Source organism: Cavia porcellus, unplaced genomic scaffold, assembly GCF_034190915.1.
Source record: "Cavia porcellus strain 051 isolate PalLab524CR breed Dunkin Hartley unplaced genomic scaffold, mCavPor4.1 scaffold_1, whole genome shotgun sequence".
NCBI lineage: Eukaryota > Metazoa > Chordata > Mammalia > Rodentia > Caviidae > Cavia > Cavia porcellus.
The window spans coordinates 80,489,774-80,516,888 of NW_026947484.1; the positions used below are offsets into that span (position 1 = coordinate 80,489,774).

General features: G+C 37.5%; 1 protein-coding gene across 7 annotated transcripts in view; it reads right to left on the reverse strand.

The window, feature by feature from the left end:
- The window catches only part of Spata6l (spermatogenesis associated 6 like), a 75,219-nt gene that overhangs the window by 27,668 nt on the left and 20,436 nt on the right, over positions 1 to 27,115 (reverse strand). For all 7 annotated transcript variants that reach the window (XM_013155108.3, XM_013155109.3, XM_063250613.1 and 4 more), the window contains 2 exons: positions 6,473 to 6,597; positions 3,905 to 3,982 (listed from right to left, as the gene is read on the reverse strand). In XM_013155108.3, coding sequence (XP_013010562.1) covers positions 3,905 to 3,982; positions 6,473 to 6,597 — 203 coding nt within the window. The remainder of the gene's footprint in view (positions 1 to 3,904; positions 3,983 to 6,472; positions 6,598 to 27,115) is intronic.

The window sequence follows — 27,115 nt, forward strand, 5'->3', positions numbered from 1 at the left end:
ATCAACAGAGCCAGAGGGAAAAATCACATGATCATCTCAATAGACCGAGAAAAATGTTTTGACAAAGTTCAGTGTTCAATCATGATTTTAAAAAAAACCTACAGAAAATTGGAGTAGATTATCTCAATCTAATAAAAGCCATGCATGACAAATCAACAGCCAACATCATACTAAATGGACAAAAACTGAAAACTTTCAATTTAAAATCAGAAACAAGACAGTATTAGCCAGAGCAATTGGACAAGAGAGAGAAATAAAAGGAATAAGATTAGGAAAGGAAGCAGTTAAATTATCATTATTATGCAGATGACATCATACTTTAAAGAGAAGACCCCAAACTTCCACCAAAAGACTTACAGATTTAATAACCAAATTCAGTAGCATGGCTGAACACAAAATTGATGTTCAAAAGTCAATAGCATTCTTATACACAAACAACAAACTCACAGAGAGAAATTAGGGAAGCAACACCTTTCACAATAGTATCCAAAAATAATGAAATACTTAGAATCAATCTAAAAAAGAAAGTAAAAGATCTATATATCAAATATTACAGTACTCTGAAAAAGGAGATTGAAGAGGATATCAGAAAATGGAAATTCCTTGCTCATGGGATAGAAAGAATCAGCACACTGAAAATGGCCATACTTCCAAAGTTGTTATACAGATTTAATGCAATTCCAATCAAAATGTCATTAACATACCTCGTAGATCTAAAGAAAACATTCCTAAAATTCACTTGGAACCAGAAGAGACCTAGAATCACAAAGGCAACCCTGGGCAACAAAGGGTAGGGGAAGAGGCATCACAATCCCTGACCTGAAGCTACACTACAAAGCTACTGTGACAAAATCAGCATTGTATTCACAGAAACAAAACAAACAAACAAAACAGACCTGAGGATCGCTGGAACAGATTAGAAGATGCAGATACAACTACAAACACATTCAGCAAACTTACTTTGACAAAGGGGCCAAACATGTCCCCTGGAAGAAAGACAGCCTCTTTAACAAGCAGTGCTGGAAAAGCTGACTCTCCACATGCTGAAGACTAAAACTAGCCCCATGCCTATCACCATGCACTGAAGTCCCACTGGATCAAAGATCTAAACATTAAAACAGAAACACTAAATCTAATGGAAAAGAAAGTAGGTAGAAATCCTGAAGACATAAATATAGGCAGAGATTCATGAACAAAATCCAAACTGCATGGGAAATACTTCAAAGAATCAACAACTGGGATCTCATCTTATTAAAAAATTTTTGCACAACAAAAGAAATCACCAACAGAGTGAAGACAATCCACAGTGTAGAAAAAATTTTAGCAACTGTCCCTTAAATAAAAGACTTTTATCTAGAACATATAAACAATTGAGGAAAAAAAAAATAACAGGGTCCCCAACTCAAAGACCCAATCCAAAGATGGCCATCTAAGACGAAGGCACACTTCACAGATGAAGAAATACAAACAGCAAATAAATATAGGAAAAAGTGCTCAACACCACTGATCATCTGAGAAACACAAATTGAAACAATACTGAGATTCTATCTCACTCCACAAGGAATGGCAATCATCAAGAAATCAACCAATGACAAATGCTGGAGGAGGGGTGGGGTAAAAGGAACCCATCTCCACTGTTGGTGGGAATGTAGACTGGTGCAACCACTGTGGAGATGAGTCTGGAGGTTCTTTAAAAACGTGGGATTGGAGGTCCCACTCAATCCAGCTATTCTCCTTCTGGGTATTTTCCCAGAAGAACTGAAAACATCATCCCACAGAGACATATGTGCACCCATGTTTATAACAGCACAATTTGTAATAGCTAAATCTTAGAAACAACCCAAATATCCATCAACCAAAAAATGGATAAAAAAGATGTAGTAATTTTATACAATGGAGTACTATTCAGCCATAAAGAAGGATAAACTTGACACTTTTATAGATAAATAGATATAACTTTAGACCACACTTATAAGTGAAATAAATCAGACTTTCATGTGTAAATATCATATTGTCTCCCTAGTATAAGAAACTGAACAAGTAAATAAGATCCAAAATGTACAACAGATATTGTAAAATGGGAAGAAACTGTTCAAAAGGAAAGAGAAAGCTGGGGATATAGTTCAGTAGCACAGGCCACTGAAGGTATAGTTCCATACGTGGTACCCAAAAAAATGGAAAGAAAACTGGAATAGGAGAAAAAGAAGAAGAGAAAACCATATATATATAGTTCTCTATCATATATATAAATATATATATTTATATATATATATATATGATAGTTCATTGAAAAGAAGGATTTGTGTTTCTATTTTTTGATCCACTTTTCAGGCTCTTTAGTTTGCAATCTGAGCAACTACTTTGAAGATAATATGTGTTAACAATTGTTACTCTCCCATTATCTTGCTTTGAAATTTTATATCATCATTTCCCTTTTTTTTACTTTAAAATTTAAAAAAAATTAATAATACTTAAGGACATGGAAAATGTTCATGACATATTAGAGGTACATAACGATTTGTAGTAATATGATTCCAAAAGGTGTGTTTGCGTTAACAGGATATTAATGTGTACAAAAATTAGTCCTGCTCATCTTTAAATGGTAAAAATGCCAAGCAATCCCTTTATCTTGTCTTTTGTTGCTTACTTGTATTTTCTAAAAATAATATGGTACTTTTGTTATAAGAGAAAAACAAAAATTGTTAATTTAAAAAGATAACAGTTGGGGCCCAGGGATTTAGCTCAGTGGCATAAGTGCCAGCCTCGCAAGCGTGAGGTCGTGAGTCCCATCCCTCGTCCCCTCCCCCTAAAAAGAGAAAAGAAAAGAAAGAAGAGTTAAAAGTTTGGGGATCTATGCTAAGGAAACATTAAAATGGTAGAATGGAAGAGACAAAATAGACCGAAAAGTTACTGTCGTTATAACTGAGTTACCCCAGCTTATCCTCCTCAGCTTTTATTCCCATTTAGCAATATTCCAATAACTCAAATAATAAAGGCAAGCATCTCACAGGTACGCTGGAAATAAGTGACATGTGAAGGTGACGTTGTTTCACTAACAAATTGGAGAGAACAGACATTAAATAAGCACAAATTTAAAAGCATCAAATGTCACCCTTAAAATTATTTACTAGTCTCTCTTTTGAATTCTTACACCAAAAGAACTAACAGACTTGCACAGACTAGCGGCCTTTCTCATTCTGCACTCTTTAACACACAGTCCATATTTTCAGGTATTTGTCTAGGACCACAGGTGAGATCTGGGACAATCATTTGTTTCCCTTATTAATTCTATGCTATCTTGTCCTAAAGTATTTAAAGAAGCTTTACAATGTATCTTTATTCCTTCTCCATCTTGTTCTACAAAGAATTTCAAATGGCTACAAAAATTATATATATATATATATAATATATATATATAATAATTTGTAAAATATACATATACATATATTAAAAGAAAAATCAGCATGATGGGGAATTAGGGTTGAAGAAGAGAATAAAATGAAAGTAGAGTGAATGGATAGCTTTGCTTAACAAAGATGGACCACAAATACAACTCTGAGTGTTAGTTTCAACAAAATAGACAAAAAACACACTATGGTTCATAATATCAATAAAAGTCACAGAACAGGAAACAAAAACAGCCAATAATGTGATTTTTATCATCTGAGTCCCTCTACTGTACTCAACCAGCTAATCCACAACCAGTATTACACACCAGCACACTCACTGAAATGTGATAAGCTGAGTAGAGGATTTGAACAGAAATCAAAGCCTGGCAAAAGCTTTCCAGGTTTCTATTTGTTCATTAGCACCTCAGCTTGATAAACCTGAGTTCATGCTAAAAATCTTGAAATTTGTGGAGAAAATTCTGTTATTTATATCACTGCTTTTTTATTATACTTACAAGAAGTCTTTTTCCATATGGAAACATGCATTCTCTGATGGCCGTCCTTGTAGAAAACTCTAGTTTGGGAGCAATGCCCTAAAAATAAAACAGGGTAACAGAAGCAAATAAAATGATCAGAAATAGTTTTTTTGACCCATCTCATCCTAACTCAAAATCATGCAAGAACCTAATTGTTCTTCTGTGTGGATGACATAATCCACATACTTTCCCTAATACTATGTAAATAAAATAGTAATGGCTAAACACATGCAATATACATTATGTACCAGACCCACACCAAAGCATTTTGACGTATTAGCTCATGTAGTCCTAATACATCCTTGTGAAGTAGGCCCTAGGAAAATCTCCATTCAGACCTGTCCATCTAGTAACGGCAGGGTGGTGATCAGACCCCAGCTCCAGTGCGTTACCATCAGCTACTCTATTCAAAACATGGGACCAAGACATTTAATAAAATCACTTGGAGGGAAGGATGGACAGAAGGTCTCCTTCCCTGCCTAGCTGCTTTGAAAAACCTTGCTTTATATCTTACATAAAATATTTATGTGCATCAGATCTATTTCCAACTCTTCATTTTGATGAACTGATACTTCTATTTTTCATCAGTATCATGCTGTCTAAAAGACTGGTAAGGAACTAAATAAAATAACAGTAATAAAACATGGAAATATAAATAAAAAGTTTTATCATAGTATAAGTAAAAATAAAAAATGGTGGGGGAAAGAAATATAATTACTCAGCTGATATACTGAGAACAGAAATGAGTGGCTTGCCTGAACTGTACATGTAACTCATTCTCACTTCTTATAATATTCATGAAAAGAAATATAATAGTCAGATGAAATAGAGAATTAGCATTGTTCAGCAACTCAAACAGCAAGTACTGCTGTGTGACAGAGCCTTCTATAGGTTCTTTCCACTTATGCCCACAAAATTAAAGAGGCCACTTAAGAAACTACAAGAAAGCATGTTTCTCCTTGTCTTCACACTTAGCTGAAAACCAGCCCAGTGTTTGAAAATGGAACTTAACAGAGAATTTGGGTAAACAAAAGTCATTATAACAGAGTTAGCCCAGGTTTATTCTCATTGATTTTCAATCCCTGTTAGCTTCAGAAAAGCAGTATGCCAATAATTCAAAATAATAAAGGCAAACATCTCACAGGTGCCCTGGAAATAAGTGATACATAAAGATGATGATGAGAGAGAAAATATGTGTCCTACCAAATCCTCCAAGATAAGAGAAGGCTTAAAATTCTAAACATTAGGAATTTTGATTAGGGTAGTATTTGATAAATGTTTGCTGCCTGAAATATCAGAATCAGAAACTGTCGTCACAGGCATCACACAAACAGAGGTTCCAGCTATTTTGAAGAGAAGAGAAGACATTATGGCAGCCATTGTTAATTTTCTTATTCTCTAGTTTTGAAGACCTGCAATGCCTTCATTATCCTGTTCTGGTCAGTATTATACTGTTTTGTTTTGTATGAATTTATTGTGTTGAAGATATAGACAACCATTTATAAGAAAACAAGAGACATTATGATAGTCACTGTAGATTTCCTGTTGTCTTGTTTTGAAATCTGTGTCACTTACATTGTTTTGCTTCTGATCTGTTTGTTCTACTTTATGTTTTATGCTTTTTGAAATAAAAATAAATAAATAGAGGTTCTGCAAAATTATATATTCTTCACAATACTCTCAGCAAAGTGAAGACAATAACATTTCATTAATGTTATCGATAATAACAGTGAACTCATGGGGCAGCAACAGAAAAGTTGACTGTTAAGTGTGCTTTTTATAATTCATAAAGATATGACCCTTAAAATGGAGGGCATCCAAGTAAAATAAAAGTTAAGAAAAGTGTCAGGGTTGCTGCAGAGTTAAAAATCATCAGATAATACCAAAATGAATATTTTGAATTTGGGCTCAGATAATGCCTCCATCATATGACAGTGATATGTCTGTGTTGTACCAGAAACATAGGTTTATAACAGTATAATTTGCAGTAACTAAATCTTGAAAATGGCCTATATATCCATCAACCAATGAATGGATAAATTATACTTGATGGAGTACTACTGTGCCATAAAGAAGGATAAACTTAAAAATACTTTTAGGTAAACTGATGACACTCAAGACCATAACGTTAAGTGAAATAAGTCAGACACACCAGCTTAAATAACACATAGTTTCTTTTATATATGAAGCTCAAAATATAAAGAGCAAAATACAAGACATATCCTAGGAAGTTGAGAGATCTTTTTTCAAATGGGAAGAAAAACAAGAGATGGAGGGAGGAGAGAGGGAAGAAAGAGAAAAAAGAATTAATAAAAGAGAACTAAATAAAAAGAGAGCTTTTGCAAATGGGAAAGCAAACAATTGTTGGAGAGAGCAGGGCGGGGTTATAGGGGAAGGAGACAAAAATGAATTAAGGTGTGTTATTTACATCTAAAAAGCCCCTCACAATATCATCCTGTATGGCAAACATGTACTAATAAAAAATAGAAAGAGAAAGAATAAAGAATTTTTCTACAACCAGAAGGCCAGACAGGCAGGCTCACTTACTGGAAAATCTCTGGTTGTCTTCATGAGCACCTCTCTATGTATACCAGGGCATGAAGGTGTCAGCTTGGGCTCAGGGAAAAGAAAATCTCGTGTGTTGTCTTCATAATAGGCCAGCTCTTCCCACACTAGAAAGGATGGACAAACAGCATAAGGATATGTATCTACATTCCCAAGTTCAACAAAGTAATTTAGACAGATAGACGACAGCAGAGATGGCCCTGTGATCTCAGCACTTGTTAGTCAAGAAAAGTAACTTCTACTACTTTTTATCTTGTGAATATTTTTTTTGAGACAGGCTCTCCCTATGCAGTCCAGGCTGGCTTTGAGCTCAACAGCAATCCTCCTGCCTCGGGCTCTGGAGTACTGGGATTTCAGGCATTGTGACGCCACACTGCCCAGTTACGTTGTGGATAATTTTTAACAGCCTTTTCAAAGTCATAAAGAGAAAAAAATATTTTGCTATATAAAACAAAACAAAAAAGAACATCTGCTTTCATTTATTGATCTACCCATTCTTTCCTTCAATAAATGTTTATCAAGAGTAAGCCATGTGCTAGGCCCTGGGAGTAGGGAAACATGCAGATGACTCTCCTTGACCCTCCTTGAAAAGAAGAGCAACAATCTCCATTTTTAATAAACCTGGCCCTATCTGCACATATTGATATGTACAGAGCTGGCAAGGCTATTTCTTTGTCCCTTCAATTGGCTTTAAGCACTGTAAACTGGGCTAGCTGAGGAGCTGATGTGTAATCTCTGAAGCAAATGACAGGTCGGTGTTATCCCGGCCTCCCAGTAACTCCCCAAATATGTGGTTGAGTCAGGCAGGATGGAGAGCACACAGCTGGGACTGAGCTTCAAGAAAGAGGCTATGACTTCCAGGGCAAAAAGGATTGCACGTTAGAACTGAAGCTCTGACCCCAAATTATCAGACACTACCTCAGCTGGGATATGCAGATTGCTCTCTGCATTTCTTGCCCTCTGCATATCACAGAGGTGATCTCAGACCTACTTAGCCCGGCTCACAGTAGGCAAGGCAGTCACATACTTCCCTCCATTCTCACTGTCACTCATCCCTGAGCCACTCCTCTAATGGAGAATTAATAAAACCCGGGTTGGGCTCTGGGTGTGGCCTTTGTTCCAGTAAACACCATCTTGGCTGGATTTAAGACCCCTTGGCTCCCCATAACTGTATATATGTCTTCATGTCTTTACTCTCGCCTTGGGTTGCACCAGAAGTGGTCGACTGGAATTAATCCCATTAACTTCTCCTTGGGATTACAAATGTAAACCTTCTTGGACTATAACAAGGAAGGGAAAAGGTTCTCTATACCTGGAGACAGAATAGGATTCAGGTTGGCAGAGATTTGTTCACAAAGGCTATGGCATAAACTGGGGTTCAGTGTGTCTGTGATGTGGGATGTGAATGGCCCAGAGAACAGCTGGACCTATGCTTCTCTGTACATTATGGACATCATGGACATCTGTAAGGTCATTCATGGGCAGGAGCTAGAGGAACTAGTGTCTTAAGAATTTAAGCCACTCTTGTACATCAAACATTTTCCTTACCCTGCACAACTTTCTAATATCCTGGCAGATATTCTTTTGGGCTAAAAATCATGTGATGATTAGCTAATTGGAGAATCTAAATGTGTCTCACATATATATGTATAAAGCATATCTGCATGATTTAAAAATACACTGAATTTTCTGGGAACGCAGGTATTGTATAAATTAAAGAATAATTTTACTATTTTTTATCTTTCCTAAGACCTATTTGGAATTTTGAAAATCATGCCACATCTAAATACCTCATTTATGCTCAACCTTTACGTACTAATATGCATACCATTTTATTATAAATCACTTTCTTGTTGGAAAAGTACACTGATTTTTGCAGTGATTTGTATAAGTTGATTATATTAACTATATTATTTCAGAATGGTGAAATGGATACTATGAATTACTCATCACAAAAAAATATCTTTGGTCTAATAGGATAGATGATGAGTCAGCTAAAGGACACCAAAGCTGCCCTCTGAGCCATCTTTGTTAGTGTAGCAGGTGCGACACAAGAAACTTGAACCAACAGTGGCCTATGTTGACAATCAAAAGAGTAATTGTTGCTGATTAAACAGATAGCTTTGTTGTTTGGTGACTTATGAGAATTCCCATGAGGGCACTTTTTATTGATCATGTTTGTTAAAGTAAGTATAGAAAATAACATCAAATGATATGATTAATTTCCTCTTCCTACTAATCCCACTCAATATGAACACCGGGCTTCTAATGAGAAAAGGATCAAAGTACAGGAAGTACGTACTGTATTTTTTGTTCACAATATCACTCTCACTTTAGGAATCTCCACGCCTCTGGAAGGTACTGCCACAGCTTAGGCTACTCTCTCTCTCTCTCTTTCATCCTGTTCATAACCTATTCCTCTTTCAAGTTGCACCCTAAATGTTGTACAGTATGTTCAGCCTTCCAAGTCCAAAGGAGGACTTGTGATCCCCACCCCCACACAAATACAAATCAGTTCTCCCCGGCTTGCCCTGCAGAACTACCAAGCCAAAAATCTAGGATTCATCTTTGATTTTGCTCTTTCACTCTTTACTGATCCACTGGCAAGCTCTACTGACTTTATCTACAAAATAAACCTAAAATCTGACCCCTGCTCTCTCTCTCTTTACAGCTAACACCCTGACCCAGAAAACCACCTCCTGCCTCTGCCCTGGACCACTGCTCTGTGTCCTAGGTGATTCCATTCTCTCTGTATTTAAATCCATTCTCCAAACACTACTTTGTTTTTAAAACATCTGACTATGAATTTTGCCTGCTTAAAACCTTCTAATAAGCTTCCCATCACAGAAGAATAAAATCTAGGCACTTTACCATAGTTTCAGGACTCTATGTAATCTCTATCTCTCCTACCTCATTTATTACCTGTCCCCTGAGTCCTTCCCTTAAATCCCTGCTACCATTCTTGCTGTCGTACAAATACATCAAGTTCACTCTACCTTAAAGAGTGTTGCCCTGAGTTCCTCCTGTAACCTTTCTTCCCTAGATCCTTGAATGGCTGGCTCCCTCCTATCAAATGACAGATGGGGTTTAAATGTCACATTGTCAGAAAATTAGCAGTTCTAAATCTAGGAGCTCTACTTACCTCATCTATTTTAACTTCAAAATAATATTCATCATGATGTTTTCGCTCATGTATGTATGTGTTTATTTATGGCCTGCTTTCATGAATGTTCCATGAATGCACTGATGTTGACTTGTCTGCTTGTTGTTCTCCTGCTGGGACAGCTTTCTAGAAAGGTGTGAACTCAGAACAAGCCTAAAAACATAGTATGCAGTCAAGACAATCCTATCTGAAAAGGGACCATGCTATCAGTATCTGTCACAGGTCCCTTGAAATACCGTTACAGACACACACTTCAGTGTTAAATTTCAATGATGTTCAGAGAAGAGTGCGAGCGTGCAATACCCAGGATGCTTCCTCTAAACCTCTAAAACAGTGCCTGGAGCACAGTGAGTGCGCGATAAATGTAATTCTCGTGTCCATTTATTCACAAGAACATGAGGATTAAACTGAGATCATTTACTGAAGTACCTGCTTACATTAGCCACTCAGCAACCATTAGCTACTGTCCTTGAAAGTCGGTTTCCACAAATATAAAAGGGAAAAAGAGACTGGTAGATTAAAAACTGGTGGTCAACTTAAACACCAGCTGAACTGAATCACGTGGTGCTGAGTGTGGATGGCCCACCTGAGGACCGCTGCCAGCATAAAAAGGAGACCTGGAAAGGAATTGTAGTGCTGTGGGTCCTCTTACATGTTGTTTGAAGCTGTTGGTTCTCCTGGGGGAGCTTGTCATGCTGGCTTCCCTGACATGAACTCAGCTGCTGTCACTGAAGAAGCTTGGGACCTTGTTGTGGAGAATGGCTGTGGTTCACCTTTGGGGGAGTCCTGGTCCCAGCTTCCTAGCTCTGGAGGGGAAGATGTGTGCTGTTCAATCTCCAAGAGAAGCTTGTCACACTGGCTTTCTGGCATGTACTCAACTGTTATTGTCCAAGGAACTCAGGACCTTGTCACTGAGGATAGCTGTCATACTTTTAGGGGGAGCTCTGGTTCTTACTTTGAGCATCGCTTCCTGGCTCCGGTGCAGAACCTCAGCTACTGGCCCAGATCTTTCATCCCACTGGCACAGACTTTCTAGTTTCCTCTACTGACCTTTGGGCCTTCCCAGAGCAGATCCATGAAACAGACTTGCATGAGACATTGTCATGGGCTCTAGGCCTCCAGCTAGACTCTAGACAAGGGAGGTATTGTCATGGGCTCTAGGTTTTCAGCTGAACTCATGCAGGACATTGCCATGGGATCCAGGCCCTCAGCTGGATTCTCTAGATCTTTAGTGTGTGGATGCATTTCCTGCAGTTCTTGATTTGACTCGTGAGGTGACCATTACAAATAATACTATAAATTATTTGTCTTATATGTAATCATTTTCCTTGCAAACCCCTGACTACCACAAACACTAACTATTCTCTAGAATCTTTTTCAAGTTACTCTCAGTTTTTTACTCTTTTGTTTTGTTTTGTTTTGTTTTTGTCTTCCTCAGAGCTGGGGATTGAACCCAGGGTTTTGCACATTGGAGCCAAGGACTCTTACCACTGAGCCACATCCCAAGTCCCTTCTCAGTCATTTTTCAATTGCTTTTAGAAATATTCATTGAGAACCTACTATGTGCCAAGGGTTCCAGACCCTGGAGGTGTACTAGTGAACAAGACGAATATAATTCCTTCCCTCCTGAACTTTGCAATCTACAAATATTAATTAACACATTGGTGCATGCCTATAATACCAGCTATTCGGGAGAAAGGAAGATTGAAATTTTGACTCCAACTTAGTGACATCTTGGCTCAAAGTAAAAAACATAAAAAGGGGCTGGAGATGCAGTTTGTGCTCCCTGGGCTCAGTCTCTGCACCCGCAACACCATACACAAAATAGCACAAACTTCAAAAAATAATTAATACATTTAAAGTTAATACATTAAGGCATTTAAAAATAAATTTATAATTAAAATTGTACGTATCATGAGTGAAAAGCAGATTACTGAGAGAGAATTTCTAGGAGTAAAGACAAAGAAGGTGGTCGGAGGTAAGCAGGCAGGTAAGTATAGTTCTAAGATCCATCTTCTGCTTCATGGACCATATATCCTCCTTTCTCATCAGTATGCTTTCTCACAATGTTCCCTGTGACAGGCGTGGCTTCCACCCTAGTTGGCCACCCAGTGTCCCTCCATCCAGGGCAGCCTGGAAATGGTACCAATTTCCTCACCTATCATTAACTACACAGTAAAACTTTCTATTAACACTCACAGTTCAGAGATTAACAAGTCAGGTTCGAAGGTCAGAAAGAGTTGCATTCAAGGCCCTGCTCCACCACTTTCTAGCTATGTGATCTTGGACAAATTATGTAAACTCCTTAACTTCAGTTTCCATGTAGATAAATGTAGCAATTATCAGAACCTCTATCTCTGAGGACTACTGCAAAGACAAATGACAATGGTATCTAACGTGCAAAGCATAGTAGCTGATGATGCCTTCCATAAGCATGATTGCTCCAGGATACCGGGCTGACAGCAGTGGTCTTGATACTACTCTGTCTCTGTGAACATCATTATGTTCCTATCAGTGACGAACACCTGTGTATATGGTGCACCACAGCACTTACACAGTAGGCTTTTCCTATGTCCTCCTCCCTCTCATATGTTTTTGGCTAATTCTTGCTACTACATCCAAAATGAGAGTTATATTTAACAAGAATTTAGATAAAAATAAGAGGTCAAAGAAGTGGAAGCTACCTCATGCACTCTTTGGAATGACAAGAATAATACTAGACTAAAACAGAGTTTTAAAAAAATTAAAACAAGTAGGAGATGAAAGTTCTTAATACAGTCTCCCAGGTTTGGTCATTTTCTAAACGTGAAAACTGTGGGCATATCAAGGAAATGTACAGCAAAAGCCTCAGTTATTAATAATGAGCTATCCACAATCTGAGCCAGTCTCACAGGCCAGGTGAAGTGGCTGAAAGAATCCGGCCTTCTCGCTCTCCAAAGAAAGAAACAAATGAGAATTTAAGAAAAATTATTTTGCTGGGCATGGCTTGTCACACTGGCTTTCTGGCATGTACTCAACTGTTATTGTCAAAGGAGCATGGTGGTGTACATCTGTAATTCCAGCATTCGGGAGGCTGAGACAGGAGGACTGCTGCAAGTTTGAGGCCATCTTGGGCTATATAGTCAGTTCAAGGCCAGTCTGAACTACACAGCAAGACCCTTTCTCAAAACAGCAAAATAAATAAATAAATAAATAAGATTTTAATAAAAACTAACATTTATAAAAATTAACAATATGCTTCCACACAAAGGGCTTCTTTCATTCTTTCTTTTCAGACAAGAGAGCTGAGGCTTGAGAGTTCATGATACTTGTCACGCTGCCACATGGCAAAGTAGGAATTCAAAAGCAAGTCATCTGAAACAAAAGTTCTTTCCTTGCTGACATCTAGAAAGTATAACTACTGAAGTGTAAACTCAAGCTGCAATTAAGTGAAAGGGTGCCCTCTTGACTAGGACCTTACAGTTATAATGAATATATGTAACTTACCAGAAAAAAAAAAAAATTTATACAGGAGATTAATGAAAAGAAAGCACCACTCATGTTGAACAGGATTAGGCTGCCCTCTTGTGTTCACTGCTTTTATTTTTCCCCCACCTGTATCAACTGAACTGGATGGGGTTTTTTTATTACATAAACACAAAATCATGGGAGTTCTTCAGTCTTTAGCAGTAAAATTATATGCAGACCTTACTATGATCACTTATGTCCCAGCCATAATGGTCAATTGTGTTTGAAAGTGATGTTAAAAAATACAATACTGAATATCAAACAGTGAAGTACTACCTACAGCAAAATGAAAAGATAACCAATCAGCCCATTGAAAAGACTGGGCCCTGAGATCTCGAGGGCTCACTGCTGCTGCCATGTGCCCGATGCTACCAGCATCATACCAGGAAGAGCAGTGTGGAGGAGACCATGTGTAAATTACCTCCTTGGTAACACATGCAGACTAAAGTAATGGATTAATCTGCATAACATCTGAAGTGGAGTGAAATTAAATGTTATTTTGAGCCGTTCAAACTCAATTCCATCAAATTACAATCTCAAATTGGAGGAATGTAGACAAAAAGGAAAGCATAATGAAACCCCCATATTGCTTCTGATTAACGTGTGAGCTATGATTGCATGGATGCACTCAACTTGAATATTCTCCAACCATCATCACTTTCAAACAACTACTCTTGCAATGTTTCACAGATGGATTTCTGATCACATGAAAAACATACTATTTGAGAGCTATTAAATTTTTAAAAGCAAGTTGCAAATGTGCATATTCAATATACACATCTATATATAATATAGTGGGCATATACCATATATAGTGTGTACAGAGTTAGTTGAATATACTAAATATATTACATACACTAAATCATTTTTAAAGGTCCAAAAGTATACAACAAACTGCTAATAAAATAATTATCTGTCAGAAGTTTTTGGTGAATGAAAAATTTTTTAATTTTTTCATTCTATACAATGTGTTAGCTAAAATTTTTACAGCAGTATGTTGTATTGGGTATTCTAAAAATTTACGCAAAAGTAAATAAGACCAAAATGAACAGGCTTCTATATTATTAGCATATCAAAATAAAACTTGACACTTAACAGTGATATATATTTGAATATAAAATTGGGTTAAATAAGAAAAAAAAACTTACAGAAAAAAACCTAAGGGCCTGATTTTATCCTGTCAATTTTTGGTTGAAAAACCTTCAGTGAAATTTTCTGAATAACGGGTGGGAACCATCTGTTCTGTTCTTCTACTAAGAAAGTAATGACATATCCAATGTCTACCCCTAGATTGACAAAGAGGGGGTTCTGGCCTGTTCCCAGCGGCTGTCTGTAGGCCAGAGACTGAGAAGCAGAAGAAATGCAGGCATTCATGTCTATACCACTTTAGTGGGGCCCACAACCTGCCTTAACGGTGCCCAATTGTGGGCAGCACTAACTGTCCTCATAATGATCCAGGCCACCTTGCCCCCTTTAACAGAGAAATCTGCCAGGCTCACCTTCCTTCTCTTAAGAAAAGGAGGATAGAATATCAAAATGAAGAAACAAAAGGAGAATATATATATATATATATATATATATATATATATGTAGTAACTGATTAAAACATAGGGAGAAATACAGTGGACCACCCCCAGAAATTCACGGGAGTTATTTTTCTAGAGTACCTGTAAATTTTGAAAAAACCCACAAGTTTCAAAAATAATTAGAAAAATACCTACAAGTGCCTATTTTCATATTTTAAATGCTGAATATGCTGTGTCTTCCACAGTTATATAATTTAATTTCATAAAATACTGTAATAATTAAGCCTAAGAAAAAGCAGAGCATTTGGATAACATCTTAGGGAATCTTAGGGTTTTAAGAAGAACAAAACTGAGAACACCGGAGATAGCTACACATGGTACAGCAACCTGTTATGGTGCGGGAATGCCAGTGCATCTGCCCAAGGAAGTGGGCTACAGGGCAGTAGCCAATCAGCAACAAGGAGAACTGAATAGCACTCTTGGATTGGCTACTTGAAAACCTCCTGCCAAAAAAAAAAATTGTGGAGGATATTTGCATTTTCTGCAAAATTGCAGGTGTTCCCGCCAACAATCCAAGAGCACCTTAACAATATAACTTACAATAGCTAAACTTTCGAAGTGGCCTATATGTCCAAAACTAGATGAATGAATAAAGAAAATGTGGTATTATAAACAGTAGAGTACAGCTTTGCCTTAAAGAAGGATAATCCTTGAGTCATTTGTAGGAAAATAGATGCCCCTTGAGACCATAATGTTACATAATATAAATCAGACACACAAGCTTAAATATCACATGGTTCCCCTTATAAACCCAATATATAAATAAAGAGCAGAATAAAAGATAAATAATAAAAAAGGGGAGAAAACCTTTTGCAAATGGGAGACCAAGAAAGGGAGAGGAAGTGAAGGAAATTTTAAAAATTAAGATATGTTATGGACACATACCAACTCCCCTCAAAGAATATAATCAGTATGTATTGCAAACACATACTAAAAACAAAATGAAAACTGGAAAAATAAATGCATTGAACTGGAATTCCTTCTGTTAAGTTAAATATGCCAGATATAGAAAATCAAGTATCGCATGTTCTCTGTCATAAGTGGAAACTAAAAACATAGCTGACCTAAAAGTAGAATAATGACTACGAGGGACTAGTGAGGGTAGGAAAGCCTGGCAGCAAGGGTGGGAGAAGGGTGAACGAACATGGTCAACAGATGCCTCATGCATGTATGGAAACGTCTCAGTGAATCCCATCCATGTGCACAGTTGGAATGTGTTAACTAAAAAGAAATGACAGTAAAATGGTGGATCAGTGAGCGCCAGATACTCAAGTTTCTCCAAGACAACCTGTTTTAAGTCTGAGAAACAATAGCTGGGAGAGAGATCCAGGTGAGTGGAAGTTACCTGGGAACCATGAGGAACAGGGAGAGAAGAAAATAGAGTTGAGTGATACAGAAGAAACATCGCACCATGGAGGAAAGAAAGAATGCACAATGCCATCAACAGTGACCTGCTAGCCACAAGCTGGGAGGCAAGGTGAAACTAACATTTTTGCTCACAGAAAACTGAAGAACTGTATCCGGACTGAGAATTATCTGCAGTTGAAAACGGTGGGAGTGCACGGGGCACTACTTCCAGAATGGCCTTGCACAGCCAATGGATAGTGACCATTTTTATAGCCTACAGTCTGAAACCGGAGCTGGTGGGGATGCCACTGTAGGGAGGGCTGAGTGTCTGAACCTGGGTCCCAGCGCAGCCTTTTGGCTGCTTCACCCGGCAAAGTCTGCAGAGTAGAGGAGGAAAAGACAGTCACAGGAGACTGCGGGTAGGTAGAGGGCGGACTGGAAAGAGGCCCAGTGAGAGGCAGGGACTGGTAAACACAGACCTCGTTCCTGTGGTCAGAGGCCGGGCTCAGCCTGAGTTACACAGGACTGAATGCCCTTACTGGAACTTTGTTCTCATTGTAAGTAGGGATGTAACCAAGCACCATTCTGGGAGCAGACTGCCACCTTAGACTTCCTGCATGAACAGACATGTCCTGGCCTGAGCTCTGCTCCAAGGCTGAGGAAAAGAGCCAAACATTCAAAACAATAGAAAACTTTGTTTTGTTACACTTTATTTACTTGTGGCATTTTTTTCATTTTTCATTTTACTTTTTAACTTTTATTTTTTAAATTCTTTGCTGTTTTCCTCCATCTATGCATTTTCTCCACACTTTTATTCCATTATTTTATCCTTCTTCTTCCTCTTGCTTTTTCCTCCCAATGTAGTTTATAGAGGGTGAGGGAATTCTCCCTTGTCCCTTAAATCTCTCCCACTTTTATGCATATCTCTTTGTCTTGACTTCTCTTATATCTTATTTATTCTTGATTTTTCTTTTCTTTCTTCTTGCCCTTTTCAATTGTCTCCTTTAAACTTTTTCTCTAATATCTGTATGTCATAGATCTTTTCTCAGCCCTATTTCTCAGTATCAATTTTATAGCCAATTTTCCCTGTTATCCTCTTTGAAATACATGAAATACTCTCACCATTACTAGGATCCTTTGCCCTGCTCCTATTTCCTCCTCCTCACACCACAGAGCAGAGGACTTAAGAAAAGGGAGGAGGAGTGGTCTTCTCTGTTTTTCTTTTTTCCCTTCTCTTTCCCCATCTGACATTACCTGGTCCCCAACCCCTTGGGTTTTAGATAACTGACTGTATAAAATTACTGTTGAATGCTGTTTTCCACCACTAAAGAAGACACAGCCATCACATGTAATGCACATTAACCAAGCATCAAGACTTGGGTTATTATGATGCTCACACTGTAACTCAGGATTTTTTTCTTTAGGCTAAAGGGAAACCCAAAATAGGGTCTCACAGTAGGTTATTTTTCAACCAGTCCGGATAGATACTACTGAAGCAGATTAGCCTACTGTAGCTAATTTAATTGGATAGGAATAAATCTGACACTGGAATTTTATGCACCTGTCTGCTGAAACCACCATCACATACAGGGAAATGGACAGCAAGAAGTCCTAACTCAAGAACTTGAATTAGATCAGACTCAGTGAGAATGCCTGCAGTTTGGTAACAGGTAGTCCTGAGTGTGAGTCTGAGCTAGCTTCAGTATTGTGGTGGAGGGATCAGAGGAGTTACCGGGGCATAAACACTCAGACTCCCCAGGAAAGAAGCTACTGGGAACCACCACACATGCAATGTCTCATTGGAATATTCCTATCATGCCTTTTATAGGTTTAAGTTGTTGTATGTTATTTATTTAGTCATGTGGCCTTGTGCCATGTTCTCCTCTGCTTTCCTGTGTTTATTATGTTGCTACTTTTTTGTCTTGCTTTTTTCATTGTCTCCAGTTTCATAGGTACCTAGGTTCTCTCCCTCATCTCAGCTCCTATCTAGTTCTTCACCTCAAACACCTGCAGCAATGTTATTAACACACTGCTTTATTCTTTTCCAAACATGTAAACTCCTCCTCTGATTTTTAAAATTCTCCATGCTTATCCCCCTCACAGTCACTCCTATCCCTCTAGTATTATACTCGATCTTCCTCGTCCTAAGGCTTTGGCTCTTCCACATCTTACCTACTTACTGTCTTCCCTATCAGCAAGTTCTGACACCCACACAGCTTTCCTCAATCACAAAGTGAACCCCCTTTTTCCAGTATCTCATCCTTGCCCCCATAAAACTCTCAATGCAAATACTTCAACTCAACGGAAAGGACTCCAATAAAATCACACCCACATCAATCTTTTCTTCTAATCCCCAGTATACAACCTTCAACCTTTCCCCTTGGTGTCTAACATTCCTTATCCAACCATCCCGTTCTCCCCACTCCAGCTCGCCTAGCTTGTTGCAGAGCCACCGCAAATAATAAGCTGCCATAATATGCACAGAGAATACACAAGGGAAGAGAGCGTAAGTGTCAGAAATGAATTGAATCTTTGAGTGCTCTTACAACCACAAGTAATTCTTTGGGCAAAACACAGGAATAGAGTTGAATAAAGTAAATAACAGAGGAGTACATACTAGCACTGGATATAGAAAGCTGAAAATTCATGGGGAAGCAACATCCTACTAAAAGTCTTCCCATAAGCCACAAAATCTCTTCATTTCTCTAGTTTCAACCTGCAGTGATACCCCTAAAAAAGGAGGGGGAAAAGAGGAGGGCCAGATATAATTTTTAAAATTAAATATATATATATATATATGTATGTATGCATATACGCAGAGAGAGATACACATAGAAGAATGGAGAAGCAAAGAAATAGAAGCAGAGCAATGAGTCACAAAAGGAGAAGAAAACAAATACCAGGTAGCAGAAATCTATGAAATGTTCATAGAAGGGATGAAGAAAATAGATGAATTCAAAGAGAAAATGAATTCAGTTTCACTCAATATGCCCATTGTGAATTTCAGGGAAATAGGTAAAAAATTAATGAGCTAACCAAAATAGCTCAAAATTTGAATGACAGATTCAATAATTTATTCAACATTAAATATAGAATATTTAAAAATATATCAGACAGAAATACTTGAAATAAAAAGCTATACGGAATTCATACAGAAATGATCAATGTGAAGACAGTGTCTCATACCAAGGGTAAAATTGTAAATTATAGGGCCAGGGATTTAGATCAGTGGTATAAGAATCTGCCTGTCAAGTGCAAGGTCATGAGTTTGATTCCTGGTACCCAAAAAAAAAAAAAAAAAAAGTAAATTATGATAAAGAGATCAAAGAAGCCAAAAAGATAATAAGAAAACAAGAGAAGACTATCCAGCAGCTTTAAGATGACAAGAAGACCAATCTAAGTCTAATAAGAGTTACAGAAAAACTAGAAGATAGCACAGATGCATTCACTAATACACTTATAGAAATCATGGAAGGAAATTTCCCAAATATAATCAAAGAGTTTAAAATATAAGTATGTGACACTCATAGAACACAAAACAATTATCATAAAAAAGAAGCACACCAAGGCATATCCTTGTTAAATTATCAGATATTTACCCCCCCAAAAGATTTTTTTTAAACTTATTGTTCTTTATTTATTGTGGGGTTTTTTTGAGACAGGGTATCACTAAGGCTGGCCTTGAACTCACTATGCAGCTCATGCTGGCCTCCAACTCACAGCAATCTTCCTGCTTCAGCCTCCTGAATGCTGGGATTACAGGCATGTGCCACTGCACCCAGCTCAAAAACAGAATTTTAAAAGTAGCTAGAGAATAAACAAAAAGATAATCAAATTCAGGTGTTGTGTGGTATGCCTATAGTACCAGCACTCAGGACATGAGGCAAGAGATCTCTTAAATGTTTGAGGCCAGCCTGGGTAATGAACTGAGTTGAAGGCCAGCCCGAACTACATAGTGAAACTCAGTCTCAAAAAGACCAAAAAATCAAATAAAAAGGTAAACGAAGTAGAATCACAGCAGACTTCTCAATACAAGCCCCTGAAGTGAAGTATTTCAAGCCCTAAGAGAAAATAATTTCCAATCCAGGTTAACTGATCCAGCAAAAGTATCCTCCAAAATAGATGGAGATATAAGGTATTTCCATGAAAAAGACCAGCTCAGAAAATACATGACTGCTAACCCAGATCTGGAGAAAAATACTTAACATTATTCTTGACAGAAACAATGCATCAGATACAGCTAAAAACACAGAACAACTAGTGAAATCAGTGAATAAACATCAACAAAGAAACATAAGGAAAAGAAAAACAAAGGATACACCAACATAAAAAGAAAGCAATGACAGTAAATAACCAACATATCTCAGTAATATCTCTCAATTTTAACTGCCTCAATTCTCCAATTAAAAGACACAGACTTGCCAGGCATACAGCTCAGTGGCACAGCATCTGTCTGGCAAGCACAAGATCATGAGTTCAATCCCCAGTAACAAAAAGAGTGACAGACAGACAGACAGACAGGCAGGCAGGCAGGCAGACTGGATCAAAAAGCAGAATCCAACAATCTGTCACATTCAGGAAATCCATCTAACCCAAAAAGATAATCAAAGGGAGAAAAACAATGTTCCTTGCACCAGGACCCTGAAAACAAGCATGACTAGCAATTCTAATATTAGACCTGGTGAACTCCAAACTAAAATTGATTAGAAGAGATGAATAAAATCAATACACAAGGAACAATCCAATAAAAAGAGATAACACTGATAAACATATATGCACCAAATATTGGAGCAACTATCTTCATAAAACAAAAACAGCTGAAATTAAAAGACCAAATAAACACTAACAATCATATTAGGGGATTTTAATACCCTACTTTCTCAAAGAGATAGATCCATTCAACAACAACAACAACAACAAAACTGAACTATTCCCTTGAACCTACAGACTTAATGGATATATAGGGTATTTAACTTCTCTACAACAAAGTATACATTCTTTTCAGCAGCACATGGTAGCTTTTCCAAAATAAATCATACACTAGTCCACAAAGCCTGCTTTAAAAAATACAAATGAATAGAAATTACTACATGCATATTATCAGACCACTGTGCAATGAAAATAAAGACATTAGAAATAACAACATTAGAAATTTCAGAAAAAGAAAAGTTCGAGGAAAGTTAACAATATACTCCTAAATAACCAATGGGTCATAAAAAAATTAATAAATTTCTGAAAGTTAATGTCAATGATATTACAACTTATCAAAACCTCTAGGAAACTATGAAAGCAGTTCCAAGAGGAAAATTCATCACAATCAATACTCACCTTAGGAAAAGAGTAAGCTCAAATCAAGTACATTATAAGAAATCTTAAGATACTTGAAAAACAACAATAAACCAACCCCAAACCAAAATTAAGGAAGGAATAATAAAGCTAAGAGTGGAAATCAATGAAACTGAGACCAAAAAAAAAAAAATGGGGCACATCCCTGTATCCCATGTATCCCAGCACTCAGGAGGATAGGGCAACAGGATTGCTGTAAGTTCAAGGCCAGCCTGGGCTATAAAGAGAGTTCAAGGCCAGCCTGAACTGCACAGTGTAACCCTCTCTAAAAAAAAAAAAAAAAATCAAATTGATTTTTTGAAAGAATAAATACCAAACTTAACAAGAGAAAAGACTCACATCAATGAAATTACAATTGAAAAAGTTAAACTTGCAATAAGAACTGTAGAAATCCAAAAGACAGTAACTACTTCAAAAATTATTTTACAATGAATCAGGAAAATTTGAAGAAATGAACAGATTCCTAGACATAAACTACCAAACCTAACTCAAGAAGACATAAATATGCTTAAAAATCCAATAATAAGCAATGAAATTAACACAGTAATAATCTACCAACTTAAAAAAAAAAAGACAGGACCTAATGGACAAAAACTTTAAGGATGTTACATCACCAACACTCCTAAAACTCTTCAAACAAACTGAAAGACAGGGAGTGTTCCAAAACTCACTTACGGAAGCAAGTATCACCCTGATCCCAAAACTGGATAAAGACCCGACTGAAAAGAAAACCACAAGTCAATCTCCTTAATGAACATAGATGCAAAAATCCTCAACAAAATATTAGCAAATAGAGTGTAATGTTGTTCAAATGAAAAGAGAAACTGATAGGGGAAATGGGAAAGGTAGGAAAAGGGAAAACACACACACACACACACACATATATATACACACACACACATACATAGAAGATAGTTAAGATAGTTATACAGCTAATTTCTTTTAGTTTATTGAAATTAAAGATTTGTATTAATATTGTTTGGACAATATTTCATGCCTGTATCTTGCAGTCTGAGTAACTACTATGAAGATAATAATATGTAATGTATTAATTGTTACTGTCCTATTAGCCTGATGTGTAAAACTAAATTATATATATATATATATATATATATATATATATATATATATATGTCACATCATGATAAAGTAGATTTCACCCCAGAGATGCAAGGATGGTTCAACATATGTAAATCAAAAAATGTAAAATATCACATAAATAGAAGGTCAAAAACCATATAATTATTTCAACAGATACAAAAAAGGCTTTTGACAAAACCTGACAATTCTTCATGATTAAAAACCCTGAAGAAAACAGATCCATAAGGACCATACCTGAATGTGATAACAGCTATATATGACAAACCAATAGCCAGTATCATTCTAAATGGGGAAAAACTAAAAACATTCTCCCTAAAATCAGAAACAAGATGAGGATGTCCACTATCACCTCTTCTATTCAATGTATTACTCAAAACATTAGCCAGAGCAATTAGGCAAGAGAAAGAAAAGGGGTACATACAGGAAAGGAAGAACTCATATGTTTAGTATTTATAGATGACATGACTCTGTATATAGAAGACTCAAAGAACTCCACAAAAAAACTTTTAGAATAAACTTCAGCAGTAGCAGGATACAGAATAAACACACAAAAATAATTAGCATTTGTGTACACCAACAACAAATGGAAAGAGAAGGAAACTATGAAAATAATACCATTGACAGAGCACGATGCTCCAGAATGGAGGCAGCATAGAAAATTTGCTCCTCAGAACTTGGTTCAGAGTGCTCAGTGATCCAAGCACCCAACTCCTACAGCCAAGAGAGAGGAAAGCCTGGCTACTGCTCCAGCTGGCAGCAGACCTCAGCATCATCTGTGTGGTGCTGGTTTGAGGTGCACACAGAATGAGATTCAAAAGGCTTCCAGACTTCTGGGAAGATGGCGTTAACAGTAAGCAGCAGAGAAAACAGCCTCTCGGAGAGAAACAGTCCAGATGCTAGAATATAGCATCATGGGGAAGACACGAATAAAGGAAGTGGGTCCCCTCAACCCAGAAAAAACCTAAAATGAGAATTGAAGCCCAAAGGGAGAGTAAAAAAAAGAAAAACTTAAACAAAGAAGAAGGCGGTAGCTGACAGTGCCTTCACCCGGAGGTGGACCACTGTGAGAAAAGAGCTGTTGGAACCTGGGGACGCATGGTCACAGTGATGGTGGTGGCTGGCAAGCCCAAAAGCCTCTGCAAAGAGACACAGTGGCAGTGGGGAGCAGTGGACATGGAGAACTGCACTGGCTGGCAGTGAGTACAGAGGATTCAGTCCTCCTGCGGGAGAGGGCAATTGGCCGGGAGCTATTTTGGAGACCAGAAGTGCAGCCAGCTTCCTCCAACAACTCATAGCTTGGAGCCGACTGGTGGAAATTGCTTAGACTGAGTCCTACCCTGTGTGCATTCCAACAGCCATTACTGAGGTTTCCCTAAATCTATCCCCAACCAGTTCTGCCCCATGCGCGTACTCTATGTGGTGTAGGCCCCCTGCTGTTAACCAGCTCAGGAGGGAGGCAGCAGCGGACCCTACCTCACATGCCACCAGTGAGCCAAAGCAGCCTGGAAAAAGTAGCAGGCAGCCCTGTAGCAGCACATCCAATGGCCACCATCAGATTCCCTAGCCAGCATGGGATACAGAAATCAGTCAGGCTTCAGAGAAATTGTAGCCAACACGGCAAGTGCCGGGGTCCCCACTATCCATCTGTCTGGAAAAAACCAGGAATATGACAAGAGAAGAAGCAAAAGGCAGTCTCTGACCTCCAACCCAAGCAGTTCTGATCCAGGAAATATAAACACAGAAGAAATTAGGAGTTGCACACCTTAAGTTTATGAAGTAATGGCAACTGAAGTAAAGAAACAACTTCATGAGGCTATAAAAGAAATTAGAACAAATACTATCTCAATTAAAAGAAGAAACAAGAAATATAATAATAGAATTGCTAGGCACTCTAAAGAAGACATAGATAGAAGAATAGGGGAGCATAGGAAAATGGGGGAAACCTTGAATGAAGAATATAAAAAAGACTCAGAATACATGAAACAGATTCACAGAGATCACCAGAAAATCAAAAATTCCATTGAAAGCTAGAAAAACTGCTTGAAAGAAACTAAAGATAGACTTTCAAACCTTGAAGACAGATTTACAGCTTACAATCAAGAGAGGAAAGATCTCTTAAATATAACAAGGAACAAGGGGCTGGGGATTTAGCTCAGCGGCATAAGTGCCTCCCTTGCAAACAGGCTGTTGTGAGTTTGATCCCCAGTACCGATAAAAAGGAAAAAGACAAAAAAAAAAAAACCAAGGAACCAGGAAGTAATAATTCAAAGGCTACAAGATGATGCAAAGAAGCATAATTTAAGTATAATAAATGTGAGTGAAAAAGCAGGGATCAACACAAAAGAAGTACAAAAGCTATTTACAGAAATAATTACAGAAAACTTCCCAAGCATAGGAAAAGGAAATGATATTCAGATAAGTGAGGCATACAGAATTCTACCCAGCTATAACCAAAATAAATCTATACCCAGGCATATAATAATCAATATTCCAGAAATTCAATGCAAGAACAGAATTTTAAAAGCTGTTAGAGAAAAGAAACAGATCACCTATAAAGGAAAACTTATCAGAATCACACAGATTTCTTGATACAAACCATCAAATCAAGAAAAGCTTGAAGTGAAGTATTTCAAGTCCTGAAAGATAATAACTTCCAACCCAGATTGATGTACCCTGCAAAACTATCTTTCAAAATTAATGGAAAAAACAAGATACTTCCATGACAAAGAACAACTGAAGAAAATCATGACCACCAAACCAACCCTACAAAAAACACATTCTAGAGAGATTCTGGTTTCAGGAACAGTGGCAGAGGGGGCCCACTGAGCAGGGCAGACAATGGAATGAAGGGGGAAAGTAGGCAACCAATGACAGGAAAATAGCATGGCAGAGATGAGGCAGAGAATGTTGGCCATAATCACTAATATAGATGGCCTCAATTCACCAATAAAAAGAAACACGGACAGAGTGGATCAGGAGACAGAGTCTATCAATATGCTTTATACAAGAAAAATATTTAACCTGAAAAGGGGTTTATAGACTGAAAGTCAAAGGGGAGAAAATAATGGTCTATGTGACAGGGAACCAGAAAGAGGTAGGGGTACTTGCCCATCAGCTGCAGACTGGTTAGAAAGCCATGACACTTTTATACAATGGAAAACTACTCAGCTATAAAGAAAGATAACCTTGAGGCTCTTGTAGATAAATGGATACAACTTGAGATCATGCTCAGGGGTAAAAAGGTTCAGAGTCACATAGGTAAATAGTGTATTGCCTCCCTACTATAAAAACTAAAGGAGTTAGTAGGATTCAAAATGTACAATACATCTTGTGAAAGTGAAAGGGGAGGAATTGTCTAGGAATTGTCAAAGGGAAAGCAGTGGCCATTGTTAATTTATTGTGATTTGAAACCCATATTGTTTTCATTGTTCTGTTTAGTTTGATTTTATTGTTTCAGTTTGTCTAATTGTATTATATTGATAGCATGGATAGCTATTTCAAAGATAACAAAATATATTATTATGCTAACCATTTTTTTCTTCCCTCTTAGCTTGATTTGAAGCCCTGCATTGCTTTCATCATTTTGTTTTGATTGATTGCATTCTATTGTGTTTTGTTTGATGGAGGTAATTACTTTGAAGACAATAAGATGCATTATAATACCTATTGTGGTTTTACTATTTTCTTCTTTTGAAGTCCTATATTGTTTCCATTGTTTTGTTTTTACTGCTTTTATTCTGTACAATTTTGTTTGATTTTACTATGCCTGATGGTATGAGCAATTCTTTTGAAGATAACAAGAGGCATTACGGTGGCCATTGTAGATCTCCTTGTATTTTGTTTTTAAGTCATGTACCATATTCATCCTTTTATTTTGATTGAATCTATTCTGTTTTGTTTCATATGGTTTTATTCTCTTCAAAAGAAAATTTTTTTAAAAGGCTTCCACCCCAGTATCAGAAGGTGTGGGAGGCCAGGCAGCGTGCCCCTGGGAGGGCAATGTGTGAAGAAGCTATGAGTGTGAAGCCAAAGGTGCAATGGAGAGCCCAGAAGTTTGGAAAAGCCAGGAGCGTGGATCATCTAAGGAAAGCTCTAAGGAGGGCGCAAACCTAGCCAAAGAGAGAAGCCATGGGAGCTATAACCACCAGAAGTACCACAGGGGTAGAGTCACATAAGCCCTTTAGAGCTCACAATTTGCTATAGATTGCTTCAGGTGCTGGACTTGGAACTATAGGACTTAATGCTTGCCCTGCTGGATTTTGCACTTGCTTTGGTTCCAGTCCTTTGTATCTCCCTGTTTGTAACTTTTCAAATGAAAATGTTTACTGTGTGCCATTACATGTTGGACATGATTAACTTTGTTTTCATTTGTACATGGGGTTGCAGCTAAGTGTTTGTCTTAAATCTTAGAGGAGACTTGGGACTTGGACTTTACAGCAATGCTGAAACTGTTAGATCTTTGACAACTAAATACCTTGTGCATAAAGGGCTGTGTATGAATCTTTAGGGGGTCAGGGACACTGATTCTAATATAATATAATGTTGACAGACTTTAATACTGGTTCTTAAGGATTG